Consider the following 18,912-nt stretch of genomic DNA (forward strand, 5'->3'; position numbering starts at 1 on the left):
GATGAAATGGATAGAGAGTGTATTTAAATACTGTTTGTACTGCAGCTAGGGTACAAAAGGAACAGAGCATCTTTAATTAGACAGGTACATCTGCTTAATTAATTTAGCTGTAAAGCCCTTTTTCCTCTTCATTCTTTCATCTATATGCGGATGCTATATTAGTTCCGCTCTGCTGGTTCCACAGAAACTGAGAAAAAGAGCTCGTCTCATTGAGATGCGCTTGGCATGTCTGGGTACGGAGTCTCAGGTCAATGGTCAACCCCCAAGGGCTTGCAGCAGGCCTGAAGTGCAGAACGTAAGGGTTAGCAGAACATGCTAATACTCATGTAGAACTCTCCCTCAGAAACAACTAAAACAATTGACATTCATTTAATTACTGTAAACGAAGCAGCCCCTGCATGACTTTGCATAGTAAAGCCTGTTAATACCACAAAGGTTCAGTGGGTGGAAGGAGGAATTAGGCTTTTATAATTGGAATGCAACACTTGAAAACCAATTTGGTAACTACGCTTGATTTTATTAGCATCTTATTCTGGCAAAACAAATGTTGAGCAATGAGAAAAACAAGGTAAAGAGGAAGTGATAAGAACACAGCAGGGATCAGATTTTACTTATAGCACAGCTTGCCTGGTCCTGAAATGGACGTTGTTTATCATTCTGCCTCCCGAAGATGCTTTGTGGAGAGGCCTGCTCAGAGGTTGTGCCATACCCTATATGTTATGCTGTTAATTACATAGTTCAGCGTCCAAGTGTTCCACAAACTTTAGTGTCCACCTGTTCCAAACAATAGTTCCCTCAGTGTACCATGGTAAAAGGACTCTTGAACACCCCCAGGCAGAGGCAACATCCTCCAGCACCTCTCTGCAGGGCCCCTGTGAGCCCATGAAGGATTTCCCCTGCCTCCTCCTTTGGTTTCTCACCTTTCTCTCTAAGGCTCAGGTGCTGCTCATGTGATGATGCCAGCACAAAAACTTTCAGTGTCACTGGTTTTGCCATCACCCATTCACAAGGTGCTGTAGAAGCTGTGGGACTGCAGTGGTCCTCAAGGGCTGGGGTAGAGCAAGGACAGGCTTGGTACCTCCCTGTGCCTCAGCTCTGTTTCCCAAAGGGGCAGCTGGAGCAGAGCAGATCTGGAGCAGGAGCGAACCGTAACTGTGTCGTGGTTGTCAGAACTGAACCTGACAGGTGACTTTTCCCTTGTCAGACGTACTTCATACAGAAAATTGTCTTTCCCCTCTATGAGAAGCCTCTTGGGGTCTTTCTCCTCTCTGCAACAAGAACTGTTTGATTCTATGAAAGAAAACACAATGTGATGTCAGGCTCCTTTCATCAAAGAAGGTTGGTTCATTAGCAGCATTGTTTTTCAGACTTGGAGCATTGCAGGTGGCAGTTTGGGAAACCAGGGAAAAGAGAGGCTGACCCTGTGCTGATGATACAAAGGGACTTGTGTGGCTGAGGGGCAGTGCCTGATCTGGGTCCTCTTCCAGGTTTTACCACCTCTGTTCTGTGACAGTGGCCACAGTGAGCTTTTTATTATTACATTTTTTTTAAGTAAGTGTGAAGCTTTGTGCTGAAGGTCTGAGTATTCAGCTACACTGCTCTGTCTTGCCAGTCTCAGCTCTTAGCACCCCATGTCCCTCACAGGAATTCAGTCCCTTAAAAGACAGGCGTTACAAACAAGTACTTTATTTATTTATTTAGAGTAAAAAAAAAGGAGCATGGTTACAGTGCTACTGTGGTGGTATACAAAACATTCATCCAGGTTTGCTTCACGTTTACAAAGTGTGCCATATACACAGCATTGATATTCACAGCAACCTTGTCACACCCTCCTGTGAACTTGAATCTTAAAGGAAAAATACAGAAACTGAGGATTAAAACTCAACTTTGCATTTTGGTCAGCCTGGTGACCACATGGTCTGGCAGCCACAACCCTCGCACCCCAGAATGGAATTAAAGTAGGATGAAGAGATCAACTAGATTAGCAGAGTAATGAAATTAAGCTCTCCTCTGAACAGTTCCATGTGGATGGCTCTTGGGTGTTTCCATCGCAAGGCTGGTCTCCTGCCTTCGTGTTCAGTAAGAACGCCGTGGGGCTGGTGCAGTCCTGTGACTCCTGCCGCAGGCTCTCAGCAGCGCATGAATCCTCCTGTGATAAAGTGCTCCAAGGATTCGCATTTGGGTTGATTCAGCCATGGCCTAGGACAGCACAGGGAATTATTCCACTTTCGGCCCCCCAGTGTAGCATAGTTAATGCTACCAAGTGCCCCATATACTGGCAGCATTGCAACAGTGACAGCAATCATCCACCAGCCACTGTGACATTCCTGAGGTCACCACCTGAGTCATGACAGAGCAGCAAGAGCTCCAGGTCCTTCAAGGGCTAAAGACTGAGTTAGCATTAAAAAATAGTGACAGAAAGAGAATATTCCACCTGACTCCAAGTGTCTGGGAACATCTCCAGTGTAAGGTATGAGTGAGAACTGAGTACAGCCAAAGATTAGCACAGACAGAAATTTAAGTGAGAGTATGCCTAGAAGGCCCTCCTCCACTGTAAGTGTGAATTTGAACTCTGTGAGCATTGCTACGCATACCAACCTCTTCAGGCTGTGAAAAACTACCTCTGATTGACACTTTCAGGGCTCAGCTCCTTCTTGTTAAGATCCCTGCACCTTTGGCAGATGGGACGGGGCTCCAGATGACTACAGCCAAGCTCAAGTTATCCTTGTTTACTTACATGGCGAGGGGGGGCAAAAAGGAGCTTCCTAACCTGGTGTTTCCCAGCAGAAATGTAAAGTAGCAGGTACCTCCACGGAGACCCATTTCATTCACCTCTGGTGAATGGGTCAGGGTGAGGAGTGAAAGCTTTGTGCTAAAGGTTCTCCACTGGCATGCAGACAAGGCTGACGTCATTGGCTTTAAAATTCCATTCTTCCAGCAATGATAGAATCCTAGGTTAAATAAACTGGGAATGGTATACTGAGTATCTACTGCCTTGAAAGACAAGGAAAATAAACATTAAAGTTGCAACATTAATGCTCCATGTACTAGAGCTTCTACATGTCTAAAGCATCAAAAACTCAGTCCAGGAAAGTCAAGAGAACTGCTGTTAAGTAACCACCAGGAATTAACCTAATAGTATCATGCTGAACCTATTGGGCAGCCAGACATAAACACTTCAGCAGATCAGAATATTATTATGGTTTCTAAGCCAGTATTGAAGAAACGGTCTTTGATGTACAAGGTTCTGGAGAGTTCTCTCATGTCTTCCACAGTCAGGTGAATTTCTGAGAACAGCACTTACTAATGAACTGGCCAAGACTGCCTGGACAAGGACATGCCACTTCCATCTAAAATGTTTTCTCTACCACAGTGAATCAACCCTCTGCTCAGCTTATAGTGGCAACTGATGTTCTGTTCCCCCCAAACCCCATCAGCGCTGGGAAGGAGGAGGTAAACGCTGCACCAGGTACAGCACCTGGCCCCAAACTGCGCACGTGCTGGGTATCGAGGTTACTCTTTGTTTTACTAGGTGCTATCACAATCTACACTTTCCTTCTCTGCAGACACACTGAAGTAATTTCAATTTTCAATGCATAGCAATAAAAAACTAAACATTTCTTTAATACAGTTCTGGTATCACTTCCAAGGATATTTACAAACAAGGCTATTTTACAGACAAATGTACTTCTGCTGTTCTAGGCTACCATATTAATTATTTGCAGTCAAAGCACTATCATGCTTAATGCATGAAACACAGAATAGTAAGGACCTGGGTTAATGTTAGCTGAAAAAGATTTGCTCCTACTGAAGGTGAAGGAACATTAAAAAGATATGCATAGTCATTGACTCAAGGAAATTTAAGTACCGATCCACACATGCACTGCTGGAGTCTGATACTGTCACACAGTTCCTTGGTTTCTCAAATAGCTACAGAGCACTTCACACACAATTAGAAGTGTCATGAGAACCACAGACAGGACAACACATCCGAGTGTCCAGGCTGGTACTCTGAAGAATGTAAATACATAAACTTTGGAATATTTGACAACATGGAGTTAACAAGATAAACTGTACCAAATCACTGTACATGTTTTTGAGGTATTCTTCCTCTTAATGCTGCATAGGAAGTTGAAAATTATTCTCCTGCTCCCCACAGGCATGAGATATAAAGATGTGGGGTTTTTTTCTGATAGGACAGTTAGGAAGCAGAGTAAGTTTCTGGGCTCAGCCATGCTACATCACTGGTGTATTTATGAATCTCTTGATGAGAAGGTCAGGATTATACAAGAATAGCTTCAACAGATTCCATGACCACCCATTGAAACCTTACCTATTATGTGTCAGCCACAGTGGTGGTGGTTGGGTTTGGGGTGTTTTGTTGGTTTGTGGGATTTCTACTGCTTTATTAGGAAAAGAGAGACCGTCAGCTGAGAGTGAATACTTGTGTGTCATACTTCCATAAAACTCGATTATTGTATGAGGGAGACTCTCAATTTAACTAAAAATAAGATAAATTGGTAATGGTTTTAGTAACTGAGTTACACTGGAAAAGATCATTCCTGTTGGTAGAGGGTTAAGTGAAACAAAAGGCATATATGTTGGCAAAAAGCTAGGAAGTAGTTAGAATTTAGTTCAGGAAAAGAAAGTGGGGCAAGAAACGTAGGAGCATTAGAAATAATGTGTGTGTATATATATATATTAGTGTTTAATCTAATTGCTATTAGTTTAATAATTTTTACGTTTAAAAATTATTCTTGCTCATCCATATTTGACCCAGACAGTCAATATTACCCTTCTGACTGCGATACTGTTACAACAGTTAAGAGGCAGTTACTCTTGTAGACTGTAAGTAAAACTAATGTAACGGCCAATTTATTTCATATGGCTGTAACGGGCATACGCTTCACTCTGCAAGAAATTAGAACCACAAATTATTTTTATAGTTTAATATTCTGCAGCAAGAGCTAGTCCTTGCTAAAAAGCAAGTGAGAGCACTACAAGCTGAAGCCTTCTCTACCCACCAAGAGCATTCTAGAGGCAGCTCCGCTGTTCCCGTCCTGGCTTTTGGGAAGTCACACTGTTGTGAGGCAGAAAGGACAGTTCATGCTGCGTGCTTGACTTCGGTTCCTTTTCAGCAAAAGGAAGCATGTCCAACTGCTGACGCTTCAGTGGGGGAGTGCATTTCCAAACCACTTCATAAACTTGCTCTTTCAGATGTATTCCTGTTTCTGGAGCATGGAATGGGCTCTGGACTCAAGAAGTTTCTAGAACTAGTGATGTTCTATTTACAAGGCTATGGACAATGTCCTTCCCCTCCAGTAAAGTCTGATTCCTGTGCTCTATATCCTTTGAGACTGAAGGGAGCTTATGCAGTAGAGAAAGTACTTTCAATCTTTACATAGCTTTTCTCTAGAAAACAGGAGAATCACAGAACGTGCAAGGTCCTTGCAGTAACCTCTTGATCCATTCAGGATCTGCAAATAAGAACACAAGTTGTTTAAAGCTGGAGGTGGAGGTGAACGCAGGAATGATGCCCGAGTTGAACAAACTAAGTAGTAATCCTGAAACACTTTGTATATAGTTACCATGCAGGACTGAGAGTTAAGGGGAATACAACTCCATTTCTGTCTTGAAATTTCATGTAATGCCAGTTTAAATTCCTCTTCAGTAGGGGAAAAAAATCAAGGTGAAATTCCATGCTGTATCATTACATACTACATACTAATGTAGTGTTCTCATTTTCTTAAATGAATTTAGATCCTTCATATAATGCAGTCCCTGGTTCCTGTTTCTTCATCCCTCTCAAATACAGTGTAATTAAGTTTACAGCCTCTCTATAGAAATTTAAGTTCTGTAGTTGATCCTTAGTGCTGACTGGAACACCCACCTATTGTGGGCAGAGAAAAAGTATCACCTACATTTTAAGACAAACTGTTAGAGTACTCCATGATTTATTTAATTTTTTTATTTATTGTTTTTTAAGTTTTTACCAGTCAGGAAGAAAACAATTTTCTTCCACAGTTTGTCCTTCCTCAAACTCTGAAAATGCAAAGCCAACAGGCTGACTGGCTCATTATTGTCTCTGAATGCTGCACTTATGGCAGGTTTGGGACTTAAGCCAAACGGTGCTAACTATTTCTTAACCTGTGCTGGATCAACAGAGCTTGCACTAAAGTAGAATGCCAAAGACCCTCTTGCAGAACTAGACGCTAATATATTCAACTTGAATATAAACTAACTGTTGTAGCGCTCCACCACAGATTATGTGTTTACCCAGCTCTCATTAAAATGTAGTATTTATGAATTGACTTCTGCAGTCAGTATTTTGTAATTAACATATGCCACTAATGCATGGGCAGCAATGGGATACTGTGAAATGCTGAGTCCTAATACTTCACATGGTAACTGCCTCAAAGAGAAAAAACAATGAAACTAATCCAAGTTGTTTTGCAGATAAGAATTTAGGAACATGTAATCCTGCCCCTTTGGGCCACAGAAAGAGTTTACCTTCTGGGGTTGGATGCCGTGCAATGCTGTCGTGAAGTAAACACCTCCTGTACACCAAACTCTGGCAGGATTGGTAAGTTAGAAAGCACCTGTGAAAGGAGAAGAAGTTTTATCAAGAGGCTTGGGGGTTTATTATGTTTTTGTGACCTGCTCCTATGTCCTTACTTTAAGCTGGGTTCTGTTCCAAATATACCTTGCTTTCTCAGAGTAAGGGAGCCCCATTAAACACAAAAATGAATGATTTATCAATTCAGATACATGAAAATTCACAACTGTACCCAATTACATGTGACCACCAACGTGAAAAAGGCCAGAAATCAATATGCTATTGAAAAAAGTTTCATCACTGGCCAAAAAATGTTAGCCATAGTAGAAAAGGTAAAAAGCCTGAGGGTTACTGCACAGGGGAAGACCCATGGTGTCTTTAAGGCAATGACTATTTAGCGAAATTAACACATAAAATCTGTTAGACAAATGTTTTCCTTTGTGACAGACTACTAACTTGCCAAGTCTCCACGGACAAGCACTATGTACCTGATATATCTATATTGGAAGGTTTTCTTTCCTATATGTTCCAGAACTTGTCTGACTTTTCAATGTGGCTGTTTCCAATCTTTTTTTTGTTAAATAATTTTGTTTTCAAATGCTGAAGTAGCTGGAACAAACCCTCCTTCACGTGCTGTTCCAAAGGATGACTTGGGCTTCAGTTTCCCTCTCCTACTGTCTCCCTGCCCCCATCCTCCCTCTGCTTGAATTAAGAAGTTCATGATCAAAAGCATTTGTTTTAAATATGGTACACTGATAAAAGAACCAAATCCAGTCTACAATGCCCTCCCTTTTCTCAGGAGACGACAGATAACAGCCAGCAAAACCTGCAATTAACTGCAGCATGGATAACAAGCTTCATGACTTTTTACTCCAGCACTAAGAAGTACTTCAGGTTAGCTATATAAGTATGTTTAAATTATGCAGAGGAGGGCAAAAACTCTTTAAGAACCAATTACCTGAGCCAAATATGTCCATTGGAGCAGACTGCCTGTTTGCGATCGGTGAATGGCAGGATCTCTTTACACAAGCTGCAGTGCTCTGGAAAAGTCTGTTTGTTCATTTTCTTTAAGATATGGCCGATCAGCACCTGGAATACAGAGCAGTCAGCACTGTATACAGCAAAGCTGCCTACTGAAAGGTGGAAATGTCTCTCAGGATACTGTCATTTTAGACTATGGTACAGGATGCAAAGATCTATGTACTTCACTGTATTCAAGGAAACAAAAGCACTAGAAATAGAACACATTGGTAAGTATCAATTTACTCTCATTTTATTGTTATCTCCTAAAGATTTCTGTCCCACAGTAAAGGAATACAGAGTTTAAGAGCAATAGTGTTATGTTAACCTACTTGCAAATTTTAAAAGTACTGGCACCACTTTAGGGGATGCCACTGATCATTACAGCAACGCTTTTTCTCATGATTATCACAATGGATGTGCTAAAAAGATCCTGTTCAGAAATTACCTGGATGCATGTCTTCAGTAGTCATCTCAGAGTATACATAATTTATAGTAGTACATGTATGTGATGGAATTTGTCTCTGACATTTCAATAGCTATAAACAGCATTCCAAGGACCTTTAAAATGTGACAGCAAACTGAATAGCTAAAACAGAATCTGTAAGTCAGCTTTTTAATCGCTATAAAAAAGAAAAATCTTGTTTATGTGGTAAGAAAAGCACCCTCTCCAACCTTCAGTTCACAGTAACTGGATGCTAGAAAAGCGCAGTTCTGCCGGATACTTCCCTAGTGAACTACTGAGAGCCACGCTGTGGCCTGCTTGCTTTTAAATCCAGCAGAAAGACCACCACGCCACATCAGTAGTGGGAATGTGCTCCCTTCCTCTGTCTTTCTGGACGCAATGTAAGGGTTGGTTTTTAGACTTCAGGTGATTTAAGGACTTAGGTACTGAAAAAAACCTGTTCTCTGCTCATACAAAGAGGTACAGAGATATCTGAGACATTCCTGTCATCAAGTCTTAAGAGCCAGGAGGCTGATGGCAGTGTTCCCACTGAAGCTTCCTTTGTCTGATGCCTATATTCAGAAAACTTCATTGCCCAGTGCAAGGTTCATTTGCCACTTATTTCCTGCCACAAACGCTTACTCTACACACTGCAATAGTCAGGGTACTGTCCCTGCAGTTATGCTTCTATTTTGATAGGGAGTATTGCAAGTTTGGGAGGACTTCCTATCATGGCCAAGCATTCAGTTATGTTCATTTATTGCAGTTCAGTAAATGCAAGCATGCCTGAAGGTTCAGGCCATGTCTGCTGTAACAAAGACCTTCAGTCAGTTTGGTTAACTGGAAGTCCTGCACAAAGTTCTGAATCACTGGGTTCCACTTACAGAACACAATCACTTTCTGAACCCCTTTAACTGATCTTTCTACTGAAGGCTCATGGAGCAATGACAATACCTGATGTATCACCTGAACAATCACAGTATTTTCAATTATAAAGCATTACTGCAACTCTTAAAATTAGAACTGCAGATGTAACTGGCAGGAGGAAATAACTCCCAAGTTTAGTTTTGAGAGATGAGTGTTTAAATAAGTTTAGCCATGAAAACAATATCCTTCTCAATTAGTACGTGTTTGTAACCCACCAACAGGGGCATAATAACCATAGCCCTCTTCACTCTGCAAAAACTCAGGCATGCTTACTCTTTACTGTACCTGATGCAAATTCCACCATCTGTATTTACATTCCCTCATACTCCACAATTTCAAGGAATGACAACTTAAGCTGACTGGCAAGGATGACGTGATTACAGTTCTCTTTCCCACCTCAAAGTTGTAATTTAAATTAAGCATATGGAGGGGGGATAAAGAAGTAACTTTTAACACCAAACCCCCAGAGCATAGAGGTGCACTTACTCGTGCTGTTCTGTCATCATAGCCAGCATCGGACATTAAGAAGTCACAGACTCCTCTGGTGGGAATACTGGTGTTTTCTGTAATCCATGTGTGTAGATACACTTCTCCCAACACCCGTTTCATGTGTTCTCGTGTCAAGTGCATTTCTACTGCCTCAATCTGTGCCTGTATTTCAAGAAGCTTTTCTTCCATTGGCTCACGGCCTCCTATGTCACTTGACTGAGGAAGAGAATCATCTGCAGTGTCATCTATGTCCATACCTTTGCCAGTGCCACACAGGCTCTGCCTGCTGGCTTGTTTGGAAGTTCCTTCCTCCTGATCATCCTCAGTGCTGCCCATCCCAGGGGAATCAGATATCAAGATTTTTGTGTCCTCGTGTGAAGGTCTCCACATGACCTCTGAGGGAGCTTTCTGCATTGACTGGTACAAAATCCTTAGGAGAAATAGCTTTAGCCGCCAGAAGTAGGTGGAACCACAGCTCTCAATCTTTTTATCCAGTGCTTCCTGTAAGAATTGAGGAATATGCTTATCCTTCAAGATTTTCCAGCGTACAAGGTCTGTCAAGTCCACTTGCCGGAAAAGGTTCTGAACAGAAGATTCCAAGAGCTGTGCAGCTGCCTCCTCAAAAGTCTTAAGGGTGACAAACTGGACTCGGTAGTTTTTGTTAACTGGGTGCAGACCATTAGTCATGCCCTCTGTTGTAATAACTGCCAAGTATGCCCCACACGGGCTAACAGCTATTCCATGAGTCCTGACAGAGCCAAACACTTCCGAGAGCTTAATCAGCTGGTGCTCAAACTTTAAAGCAACATCTGTGAATATAGGAATGAGCTGCCTTACCTTTCCATCACTGGAGCACGTATACACTGTGCCATTCTGTTTGTCTGCAGTCATGGACACAATTGGCAAAGAATGAAGCCCTGTCACATGGGAATTATGGACATTCAGACCTGCTTTGGATATCAACAGGAGACACCAAAACACATAAGCTCCTCTTGCGGCCACCACTAAGCTACAACTACATTTCTGGTATGGGTGGTAGAGAGGAATACATTTGATACTATGCACTGGTAACTGGTCCATTTCTTGCCATAAGACTACGGGTTGTCTCAGTGTAAAGTAGCCTTTGACTGCTTTTAAATTGACAGGAAGGATCTTAACCGGTCCAAAAGCACTCCCTACAATAAGTCCGCTCATCTTTCGGTTGTTATGTTCATATTCCCACCAAGACAACACACTTGGGGAACAGATTCCAGACTCTATCGTATTGCAAGAAGTAATTGATTCCTTACCCAGAAATGGAAGCTGAAATTGCCAAACTGCAATGTTGCTATTTTCAAACAGTACTGCTAAGAGCACACTGCCGACATCCCGGCATTCGTTGTTGTGCTTGACCTGCTGAGTGGTGCAGATGCCCGACCACTCCATGCGCACTGGAGTCTGCATGCTGTGCCGCCGCTGAAATTCAGGGAAGTCTCCTAACTCCCCCCTGGGAGTGTCAGCCTTGGAAAGTTTGTAAGCTGCTTCATACAAACGCTCCCCATAGATTTCCGTCAGGTCCACCAGCTGCACCCACTGCAGCCTGTTGAGGTTTGCGTGGATGGTCAGTCGATTGTCCATGGTTAAAGCTGCAAGCAGGCACCTCCCGTTGGCGTCACAGCCCAGCGGTGACCAGCTGGAGTACTTGAATCCTCGCATGGGTGGCAAAGACTTCCCCTCGGGATTGAATACTCGATCCAGCATAAAAGTTTGACTAACAGTTGGATCCACTGAATTTGCAAACTTTTCCTTGCATTCGGCTACCTCCTTCTTTGGACCAACCTAGAAGGTAACAGAAAGAATATCTAAGAACAGTCGTAGAGGGAAGACTTTCCTGGAATTAATACCCACTTGAAACAGAGCATTCTCTGTCACAATGTACACTACACTGTTCCAATGGTTAATTAATTGCAGTTTTAAAGATTTAAGCTTAATTTTTGGCCTGAATTCGTAGAGCTTTGACTCTCAACTACTGAACCTTTGTCTGCTGAATCAAAGAGCCTGTTTTCTACTTCTTAAGTGTGTATTTAAAGGTCCAAGACAACAGACTTATTCTGTAATAAGGCACCCAGGCTTGCTACCTCTCTGTGCTATGGAGTGTCAGAAGTCCCCCTTGAAGCTCTGCTGCAAAAGTCTTTCAGCTTAGCAAACCGAGGGAGATTTCTACTTAAAATTTTGTTTGTCAGCAAAGTGCTGGAGCTCAAGTGATGCTTAGAAAAAAATCCCTGAAATCCACTCGGTAGCGGCTCTAATTCCCCCTTCACGTTACTAGTTTATATATAGGGGCTTTATTCCCCTATGCTTTTAAATCGCACGAGACGCTGCAAGTACCGCTGCGAGTTGTGCGCGGGGCAGGAGCATCCCCGGGAGGCGGCTCACCTTGAGCAGACAGGCGGCGGAGGGCGCGGGCACGGCCGTGCGGTGGATGACCATCTCCTGCCCGCCGCTGTGGACGTCGCTGAGCTGCTCCAGCACGGCGATGCTGCGGGCCGTGCTCACCGACACACGGTGGTCCTCCGACCAGGCCAGCGGCTCCAGCCCGCTGACGCCATGCTGCAGCCGCACCGCGGGCTCCCGCCGCACCGCCGTCAGCCGGAACCCGGCGCTCGGAGCTGCGGCCGCCGCCTCCTCGACCAGCGAGTCGAGCCCCAGCGGCGGCTCCTCCTCCCCGGCCGACAGCGAGGGGCTGCCCCCACGCTCCGCCGCCGCCGCCATCTTACCGCCGCCGCTCGGGCTGCCGAGCGCATGCGCCACCGCCGCTGCCGAAGCCCCCGGCCGGCCCGGCTGGGGCTGCCCCGCCGCTGCCTGCACCGCCCCGCGGGCGGCGGGGTCGGAGCGTGCCCCGCTGGGCCCCTGCGGGAGGGCGGGCGGCTGAGGCAGGGGCGCTCTGGGACGGTGACCGTCCCCGCTGGGGACCCTCCACCCGCATTTCCTCCATCCCCCTGGGCAGGGCCCGGCCCCAGGGACGGTCCCGGGGCCCTCCGGGAGGCGGTGGGCTATGGCGGCGGGCGGGACGCTGCTCCTCAACCTCAGCCCGGCGTCGCGGGATCGCAGCCGGGTAGGTGCTGCCAGGGCAGGTCGGGGACCCGGCCCGGGACAAGCGACGGCCATCCCTTTACCGGGTGCGGGGAGGCTGCTGCCGGCCGAAGCCGTGGCTGTCGTCAGGAGTGGAGCTGGGGGCACCGGCTGGGGCTGGCCCGGGGAGCCGCGGTCAGGGGGGAAAGAGTCTAAGAAGTTGTTAAATGGAGGTTTTGGCTTTCCCGTTAGGGACGGGGTTGGTGTCTGCAGAGGGGCCGGTGTGCTGGGCACGGAGACGGGCCGGCCCTGGGTAGTGGTGGTGGGAAACACGAGATACGAGCTTCTCTGATCCCTTCAGCGGGGCTGCTCTGCTCTTCCCTTGCCTTGCTGGCGGCTTCGGACTGGTATGGTGGCTGCTGAAGCTGTGGGTAACGCTCTTACAGGCTTCTGCCTTATTTAGCGATGCTCTGAAATGCTGCTGGGGGGGGAGAAGTGTTTTAGAGTAAACTGCTAATTGTGGGAATGCTGTGAAGGGCAGGAATAGGTGCTTTACATCAGTTTGAAGAAAGATGAGCAAGAATGGGTTACGTAGGTACTTCCATTTTAAAGTTATTGTTATAGTGATTCTGGGTTGTTTTGGTTGTTACTCCGAATTTTTAAATCGTTCTTAAAATACTGTACAAAAGTATGTAAGAGTTAAGTGATTGCCAGGATTTACCCTGGTTGTATGAGGCGCTTGGAGGTAGGGCACCACCACCACCACTTTTGTGATGGTGAATGTTGGAGGAAGGAGGTTGGGGTTTGGTTGGTTGCCAAAAATGTGAAGAAACGAGTGAAACAGTATAGGTCATAGAAGAAAATCAGAGTGTGCAACTAGGAGCAGAGACGAGAGGAAAAAGTGGGGCAGGATTGTGCTGATATTTCACATATTTCAGGAGCTCTGCAATAGTGTCAGGGAGGGGAAAAAAAAGTTCATTGAAGAAGGGCTTGGGGACATTGAAGAGCATTGGGGACCAAAGGAAGTTAAATTTAATTTTCTTTATTGTTCCTGGAGGGATACAGGGAGAGCAAAAGCTGTTTTTAATATGATTGGAAGATCAGTAAAATAAACTCATTGCTGCAGAAGAAGAAATCAAGTGCTCAGAAGTGCTGGGGGTTGGCAGAAGCAGAAGTTGGAGTGAAGCACAGGCCATCCTTCCTGGCCACAGATTGAAGGAAGCCTGCAGGGATGGCTTTAATGTAATCAGGAGATTTGCAGAGCTTTTGAAAGAGATTTTTCAAGTGTGTTTTGGAGAAGCTAGATAAAATCCTTTGTAGAGATGAGCACTATATATGACTTAAGATTTGTCTTTGCATTTCAGTGATGTTCAGAAGCCTCAGGCATGCTGGTGAATCTGGTAGAGCAGGAGCTGCCTAGCTGCAAAAATCAAGCTTACTTTCTTCAGTTATGGGGCAGGGGTTCTATCTGTGGGCTAATGTTTGTGTTCATCTTGATACCATGTTGTTTATTCTCAGTTGTTAATGAATTCTTTCTCTCTGGTTTGTTAACATTAAAGCAGTCTGGTGCTCTAAAAAGAAAGCTTCAGTCACCAAATGGAAACCCACCTTTGAAACGTAAACATAAGCTATCAGTAAACACCTTCAAGAAACCTGCTATAGAGGCTGACATCAGGCAGAAGGGAAGTTCATCACAGAAATCTACTCCTAAAAAGCAGTTGGCTGACAACCGAAATGAAAGCCAGAAAAGCAAACCTTTCATTAAGACATCCAGCCTGTTTAGAAACAACCCTGATATCCCAGAAATTCACAGGTACTTTAGATATATTTATAAATAGTAGGAAAAACCCTTTTCAGTGTCTTGAATTCTTGCCCTTACTTGGGCATACTACACAGACTACTGTTGTATAGTTTTTAACCACATGATGTGCTTTGTTTTATTTTTGTTTGTGTCCCCCTAACACAGAAAAGCAGTGCAGCAGGTACAAGAAAATGTTTTCACTACAGATTCTTTCAGCCAGTTGGACCTCCATCCACATCTGGTGAGTGACAGCAAGGCTGTGTGTCTTGAAACATGATTTTTTGGATGGGGAGCAGGTTAGGGAGCTAGGAGATGCACCTTTATTCATGGTGATTTGGACAGGCTTGCCAGTACTTTGCCTGATTTCGTTGTGTTCTCTTAGGTCAGTATGCTCCCCAGTGTCTTGACCCATCCCTAAAGACACTGTCCCACCCTTCAGTTTCTGCAGTTATAATGCCAAAAAACCCACAGAAAACTATCTGGGAGTGCAGTATTTTGACAAGTCTGATACTTCATGATGTACCGGCAATGGCATAATTCTGATTAACCAAGAAGTATTTGGAGATCATGGGAACTTTTACATCCAGTTGCCCTCGGACCAGTAATGTAAAGAATCAGCGTCAGTCTTCTGATCTGTCTTGTACTAGAGAAGGTAACAAAAGGAATAGTTTGACAATGAAACCTGTTTACTGCTCTTTATTATCTCTCTAGATCTCCACAATAAAAACCGTCCTAAAGATAAGTAGCATGACCAGGTAAGCAAATTCATATAAAAACTTTGCACTTCACTGCTCCATAAAGCCAGTCACTTGTGATTGTTTTGTTATATGCCACTGGTTTGTGAAGTATCTGTTATGCTGTGCCACTTACCATAGGGTTTGTTGCTTTCAAAATCTGGGATGAGAAATAACTTGTAAGTTACACAGCAAGTGAGTTGTCACAGCTGAAGGTGGAACCTTTGAGTCCTGCCTTTGAATTTGGCACTTGAATCATAAAATCATCTTTTTTCAGTTGATCATACCCGATGCCTGTCTATGGCTTTCCTTAGAAATTACCTCTACTGATGTAGCTACACAGCAGAGATGAATGCATGGAATTTGGGGTAAACAGTCTTGAAACAGACCTGTGTTGCATTCATATTTCCTAACCCGTTTTGTTTGATGCAGTGTTCAGAAGCAAACAATTCCTGTTCTCCTGCAAGGCAAAGATGCTCTAGTGAGATCTCAGACTGGTTCAGGTCAGTATTTAATTGTCAGTCTCCTCCCATATGGCATATTAAACTGGATCCCAAATATAGAACCAAAACCTCATGTTCCCAGTACAGTTCATATAAGTGACAGGCTGGGCAGCCTGGTATGGGACTGCTGTGACACAGGCAGATGCTGTGCAAACTTCTGTATCAGCACAGTGCTGGGACTGGCTGTTGCTGTGCAGCTGCCATCCATTGTACAGGAGCCTGTTCCAAGGCTCATGCTGGAGACACAGAGCCAGGAAACGGCAGCGCTAAACAGTGCACACTCTCACTACGCAAGCTTAGGTGCTTGCTCTGCAGGAAGCTGTGTCTGGATGTCTCATTTGCTTGGGTGAGTGGGGGTTTTTATTTAGGTAGCTCTTAGTGGGGTACCACCACCTCTCTGTTTTTTAATTTGACTCTTTGGTGAGCTGCCTGTTAATCTTCTGGGAACTTTACACTTAATTAAAACTCTTCTAGACTCTGACCTCAGCTTAAGAATAGTAGGCTGAATGGTACTTTAATTTGCTGTAGTTTACACAAGTTCTACTGATGAAAAATCCTCCAAATTTCTCCCTTTTAAAAAGGTAAAACTCTTGCCTATGGAATTCCACTTGTACAGTCTCTGCAAGGAATGGAATCAAAAATACAGGTAGGTGAAACAGAATAATTGCTCCCAGTTTGCATCATCTGGTTGACCAGAAAAGGCTGCTGCAGATCTGCCATCTCCTGTGCATTTTATGGAAAGAGATCCTGACTTTCCATGCGGGATGAAAAGTTTCCAGCCCATCCTGGATTGCTGCTTTCTGCAACTTCTACCTACACATTGTTGCTGTGCATCAAACATGGGAGTATTTATGCAACTCAGAAATACAGGAGTGAAACAATATGTGTATGGAATAAAATGTTGGGTATGACTGTGAGCAGGGAAGAGAAGGCAGTGCAGTATCAATATTTGAAAGACTGTTGATTTCTTTAAAAGGTGGGAGGGGGGAGTACCCCAAACTGCTGTGTGCAAACTTGTACTAAACCCCTTCGGAAGTCATTTAGTTGGCTAACAGCAGTTCGGTGTGGAAGCACTCTGTTTTTCAGTGCTACGTTCTTCTTAGTGGACCTTGTATTCTCTGTTTGCAGCGCAGTGATGGGCCTTACGCACTCATATTAGTCCCAACAAGAGAGGTATGTGGCTTTTCTTCTGATTTTGTCTGTATCAGAGTGTTTGAACGCTGATATTTAGTGTGTAGATGTGGGCCCACCAGCGGCTGTCTTAGGAAACGTTGTCTATTCTTTTGCACAGGTCTTGCCCTCACAGAAAGAGCTCTTGCTCTCTGGATGCATATTGTCTTTTTTGTTCAGTGCTATACCAAAGAAAGAAGGAATCTCTGAGTTTTCCTTACGCAGCCGGAAATAATATTGAGTCCTGGAGAAACATTCTAGCTCAGTGCAAGGCAGGGAGAAGCTTGCCTGGCTCACGCAAGGGGAGCAAGCAAAACCAATTAAGTCAGCTTTGTGAATGTGTAGGTTTATACAAAGGTTTCACTTTTAAAGCCCTTTTCAAATCCATAAGTGAATGCTGAAGATGAGGCTTCCCAGAGTTGGTTTCTCCACTGAACTCTTTCTGTTTGATTTATATTATTTCCAATCACAAAGGCAATTTCAGTGGAGGGTATCAACCTTTTATTTATTTTTTTTTGGTATGTCAAATAATAATAACTTCCATGTGGAGGATTGATTGCAGGTATCTGGTTTGGGGCACAATACTTTATGCAGCCTGCAGTGCAATATCTCAGCTCAGTTCTGTGAAAGGAGAAAGCTCTGAAGCTATTTAAATTTTTACAGCAGCAAACTTACTGCCTCTCTAGGATGCTGTGTGAATACTAAGCATGGGGAAACCGTTCCTGAGCTTGTTTAAAGGATGCTGGAGAGTACTTATGAAGATAATTTGTAATTACAGTTGGTATTACTTTAGTTTTTTATTGAAAGCAGTATCCTTTCTTGAGAGCTTGGCCAATATAATATGTAGCATGTGTAGTCAGAGCATTTATTTATTTAAAAAAGTTTTATATATTTAAAATAATTTACATATTTAAAATAGTTTTACTTCCATAACTAAGCCCTGATCACGTACTCAGTCTGTGAATGAGGCAGGGAGGCATTATTGCCTTTCTCAGTCTTCGCTGCCACAGCAGAAATGGCTGTCAGACAGCACATGAAACCCAAACTAAATGCTTCCTAGTGACTGGACATTAGGTGTGCAAGCTTTTTGTACATCATCTCTGTTCTGCTGACTGGGAAACTGAGAGGTAGGAAGATACAGAGGTGGTCACTCTCTGGGTCAGGTGCTTTTCCTTTTCATAGTGGTTTCCTTCCAGAAGTTGTGCCATTTTCCCTTTTACTCTTCCTGTGGGGCAAAATCTTGTGTGGCTTCAGCTTATTTTCTCCCTGGGGCATTCAGAGAGCCAGCAGAAGTCTCTCTTGTCCTGAGAGCTGGCTTGTGGAGCTGAACCAACAGCAAGGTTTCTGAACAAGTCCAAATATGATAAGAGAAGGATTATGCAAGAGAATAAAATAATAAGGAGCTTCTAAAGGAAAGATTAAGGACATTTTTAGAATTCTGATGGTATACATAGAGTTTACAGATTTCTGAGCCAAAAGGGTTTGTAGTCGAACTTTTTCAGAGCTCGCTTTCTTTTCTTGATTTCCATAGCTTGCACTCCAGAGTTTTGACACAATGCAGAAGCTACTTAAGGTAAGAACTCAGTGCTCTGTTTTCTTCTTGTTCTTGAGCCTCTTACTGTGAGTTGCAAAGCAACTTCAGTTCTTGTGAATTCAACTGAATGGATAAGGAAATTCAGCATCTGGCAAGATATGTGGTCCTTAAAGATAAATCTGTTTGTCTGTTAGTGCGTGATTTCCCTGTGGTGTGTTTTAAACTGTTACATGAAGAATTAAGTGCTTAATTATAGCACCTTTGTTGCACATGTTTTCATAAACAAGTGTAGTTGATTTTCACAGGGTTTTGTTTTTAGAAGTACCCATTATTGTTTCAGTCTGAGTTATGAATGAAAACTCTCACAATGACATGCACCATTTTACTGAAACTAATACTAGACAGATGGGTTTCAGATGGGGAGAACTTGGTGAACAGCTTTGCCAGTTGAATGGCTAGAGAAATTAGAAGGCTATTAAATGATAGTGCTTTCCTTTTAATTGAGGCAGCGTATCTTACCATGAGGTTAGAAGGTATCCAGATCGTTTATCTGATCCATATTCCCAGTCTCTCTTCTGTTTTTAACTTGAAATAATAAGGCAGTTTCCAAGTGTTTTTTTAGTGCTGGAATTACCAAGTATGATTTTGTTGTGTCATGCTAAAGTTTAAAGTTTAATTTCAG

General features: G+C 43.7%; 2 protein-coding genes across 5 annotated transcripts in view; one reads left to right on the top strand and one right to left on the bottom strand.

The window, feature by feature from the left end:
• Window positions 1-1,670: 1,670 nt before the first annotated feature.
• Window positions 1,671-12,207, bottom strand: GTF3C4 (general transcription factor IIIC subunit 4). 3 transcript variants are annotated; one of them, XR_009968946.1, is made up of 6 exons: window positions 11,853-12,207; window positions 9,435-11,255; window positions 7,515-7,645; window positions 6,511-6,599; window positions 5,025-5,477; window positions 1,671-2,199 (listed from the first exon to the last, which is right to left on the bottom strand). XR_009968946.1 is itself a non-coding variant. In XM_062640958.1 (5 exons), the coding sequence occupies exons 1-5, from the start codon at window positions 12,186-12,188 to the stop codon at window positions 5,413-5,415; spliced, it is 2,442 nt and encodes an 813-aa protein (XP_062496942.1). In that variant the 5' UTR covers window positions 12,189-12,207; the 3' UTR covers window positions 1,671-5,412. The 3 variants fall into 3 exon arrangements, 1 of the variants encoding a protein (XP_062496942.1); XR_009968947.1 differs by having other exon boundaries at window positions 1,671-4,911; XM_062640958.1 differs by having other exon boundaries at window positions 1,671-5,477.
• Window positions 12,208-12,394: 187 nt separating this feature from the next.
• DDX31 (DEAD-box helicase 31) overlaps window positions 12,395-18,912 on the top strand; it is a 48,865-nt gene continuing 42,347 nt past the window's right edge. The window contains exons 1-8 of one of the 2 annotated variants that reach the window (XM_062640959.1): window positions 12,395-12,531; window positions 14,051-14,301; window positions 14,455-14,530; window positions 15,001-15,044; window positions 15,456-15,526; window positions 16,108-16,172; window positions 16,655-16,699; window positions 18,228-18,269. In XM_062640959.1, the coding sequence (XP_062496943.1) occupies window positions 12,472-12,531; window positions 14,051-14,301; window positions 14,455-14,530; window positions 15,001-15,044; window positions 15,456-15,526; window positions 16,108-16,172; window positions 16,655-16,699; window positions 18,228-18,269 (654 nt within the window). In that variant the 5' untranslated portion in view covers window positions 12,395-12,471. Of the gene's footprint in view, window positions 12,532-12,882; window positions 12,916-14,050; window positions 14,302-14,454; window positions 14,531-15,000; window positions 15,045-15,455; window positions 15,527-16,107; window positions 16,173-16,654; window positions 16,700-18,227; window positions 18,270-18,912 lie in introns of those variants that run through there. The other variant, XM_062640960.1, reaches the window with a different exon arrangement.

Source organism: Pezoporus occidentalis, unplaced genomic scaffold (assembly GCF_034315485.1).
Source record: "Pezoporus occidentalis ecotype Australia unplaced genomic scaffold, CSIRO_AGI_Poc_V1 ctg68, whole genome shotgun sequence".
NCBI classification, from domain to species: Eukaryota; Metazoa; Chordata; class Aves; order Psittaciformes; family Psittacidae; genus Pezoporus; species Pezoporus occidentalis.

Excerpts from the sequence above, each read along its gene's own strand:
- GTF3C4 (XM_062640958.1), bottom strand. The coding sequence starts at position 12,188 with ATGGCGGCGGCGGCGGAGCGTGGGGGCAGCCCCTCGCTGTCGGCCGGG. Across the intron at positions 11,256-11,852 it reads CCGCCGCCTGTCTGCTCAAG|GTTGGTCCAAAGAAGGAGGT; the intron begins GTGAGCCGCCTC and ends GTTACCTTCTAG. Across the intron at positions 7,646-9,434 it reads ATGATGACAGAACAGCACGA|GTGCTGATCGGCCATATCTT; the intron begins GTAAGTGCACCT and ends TCTGTATTCCAG.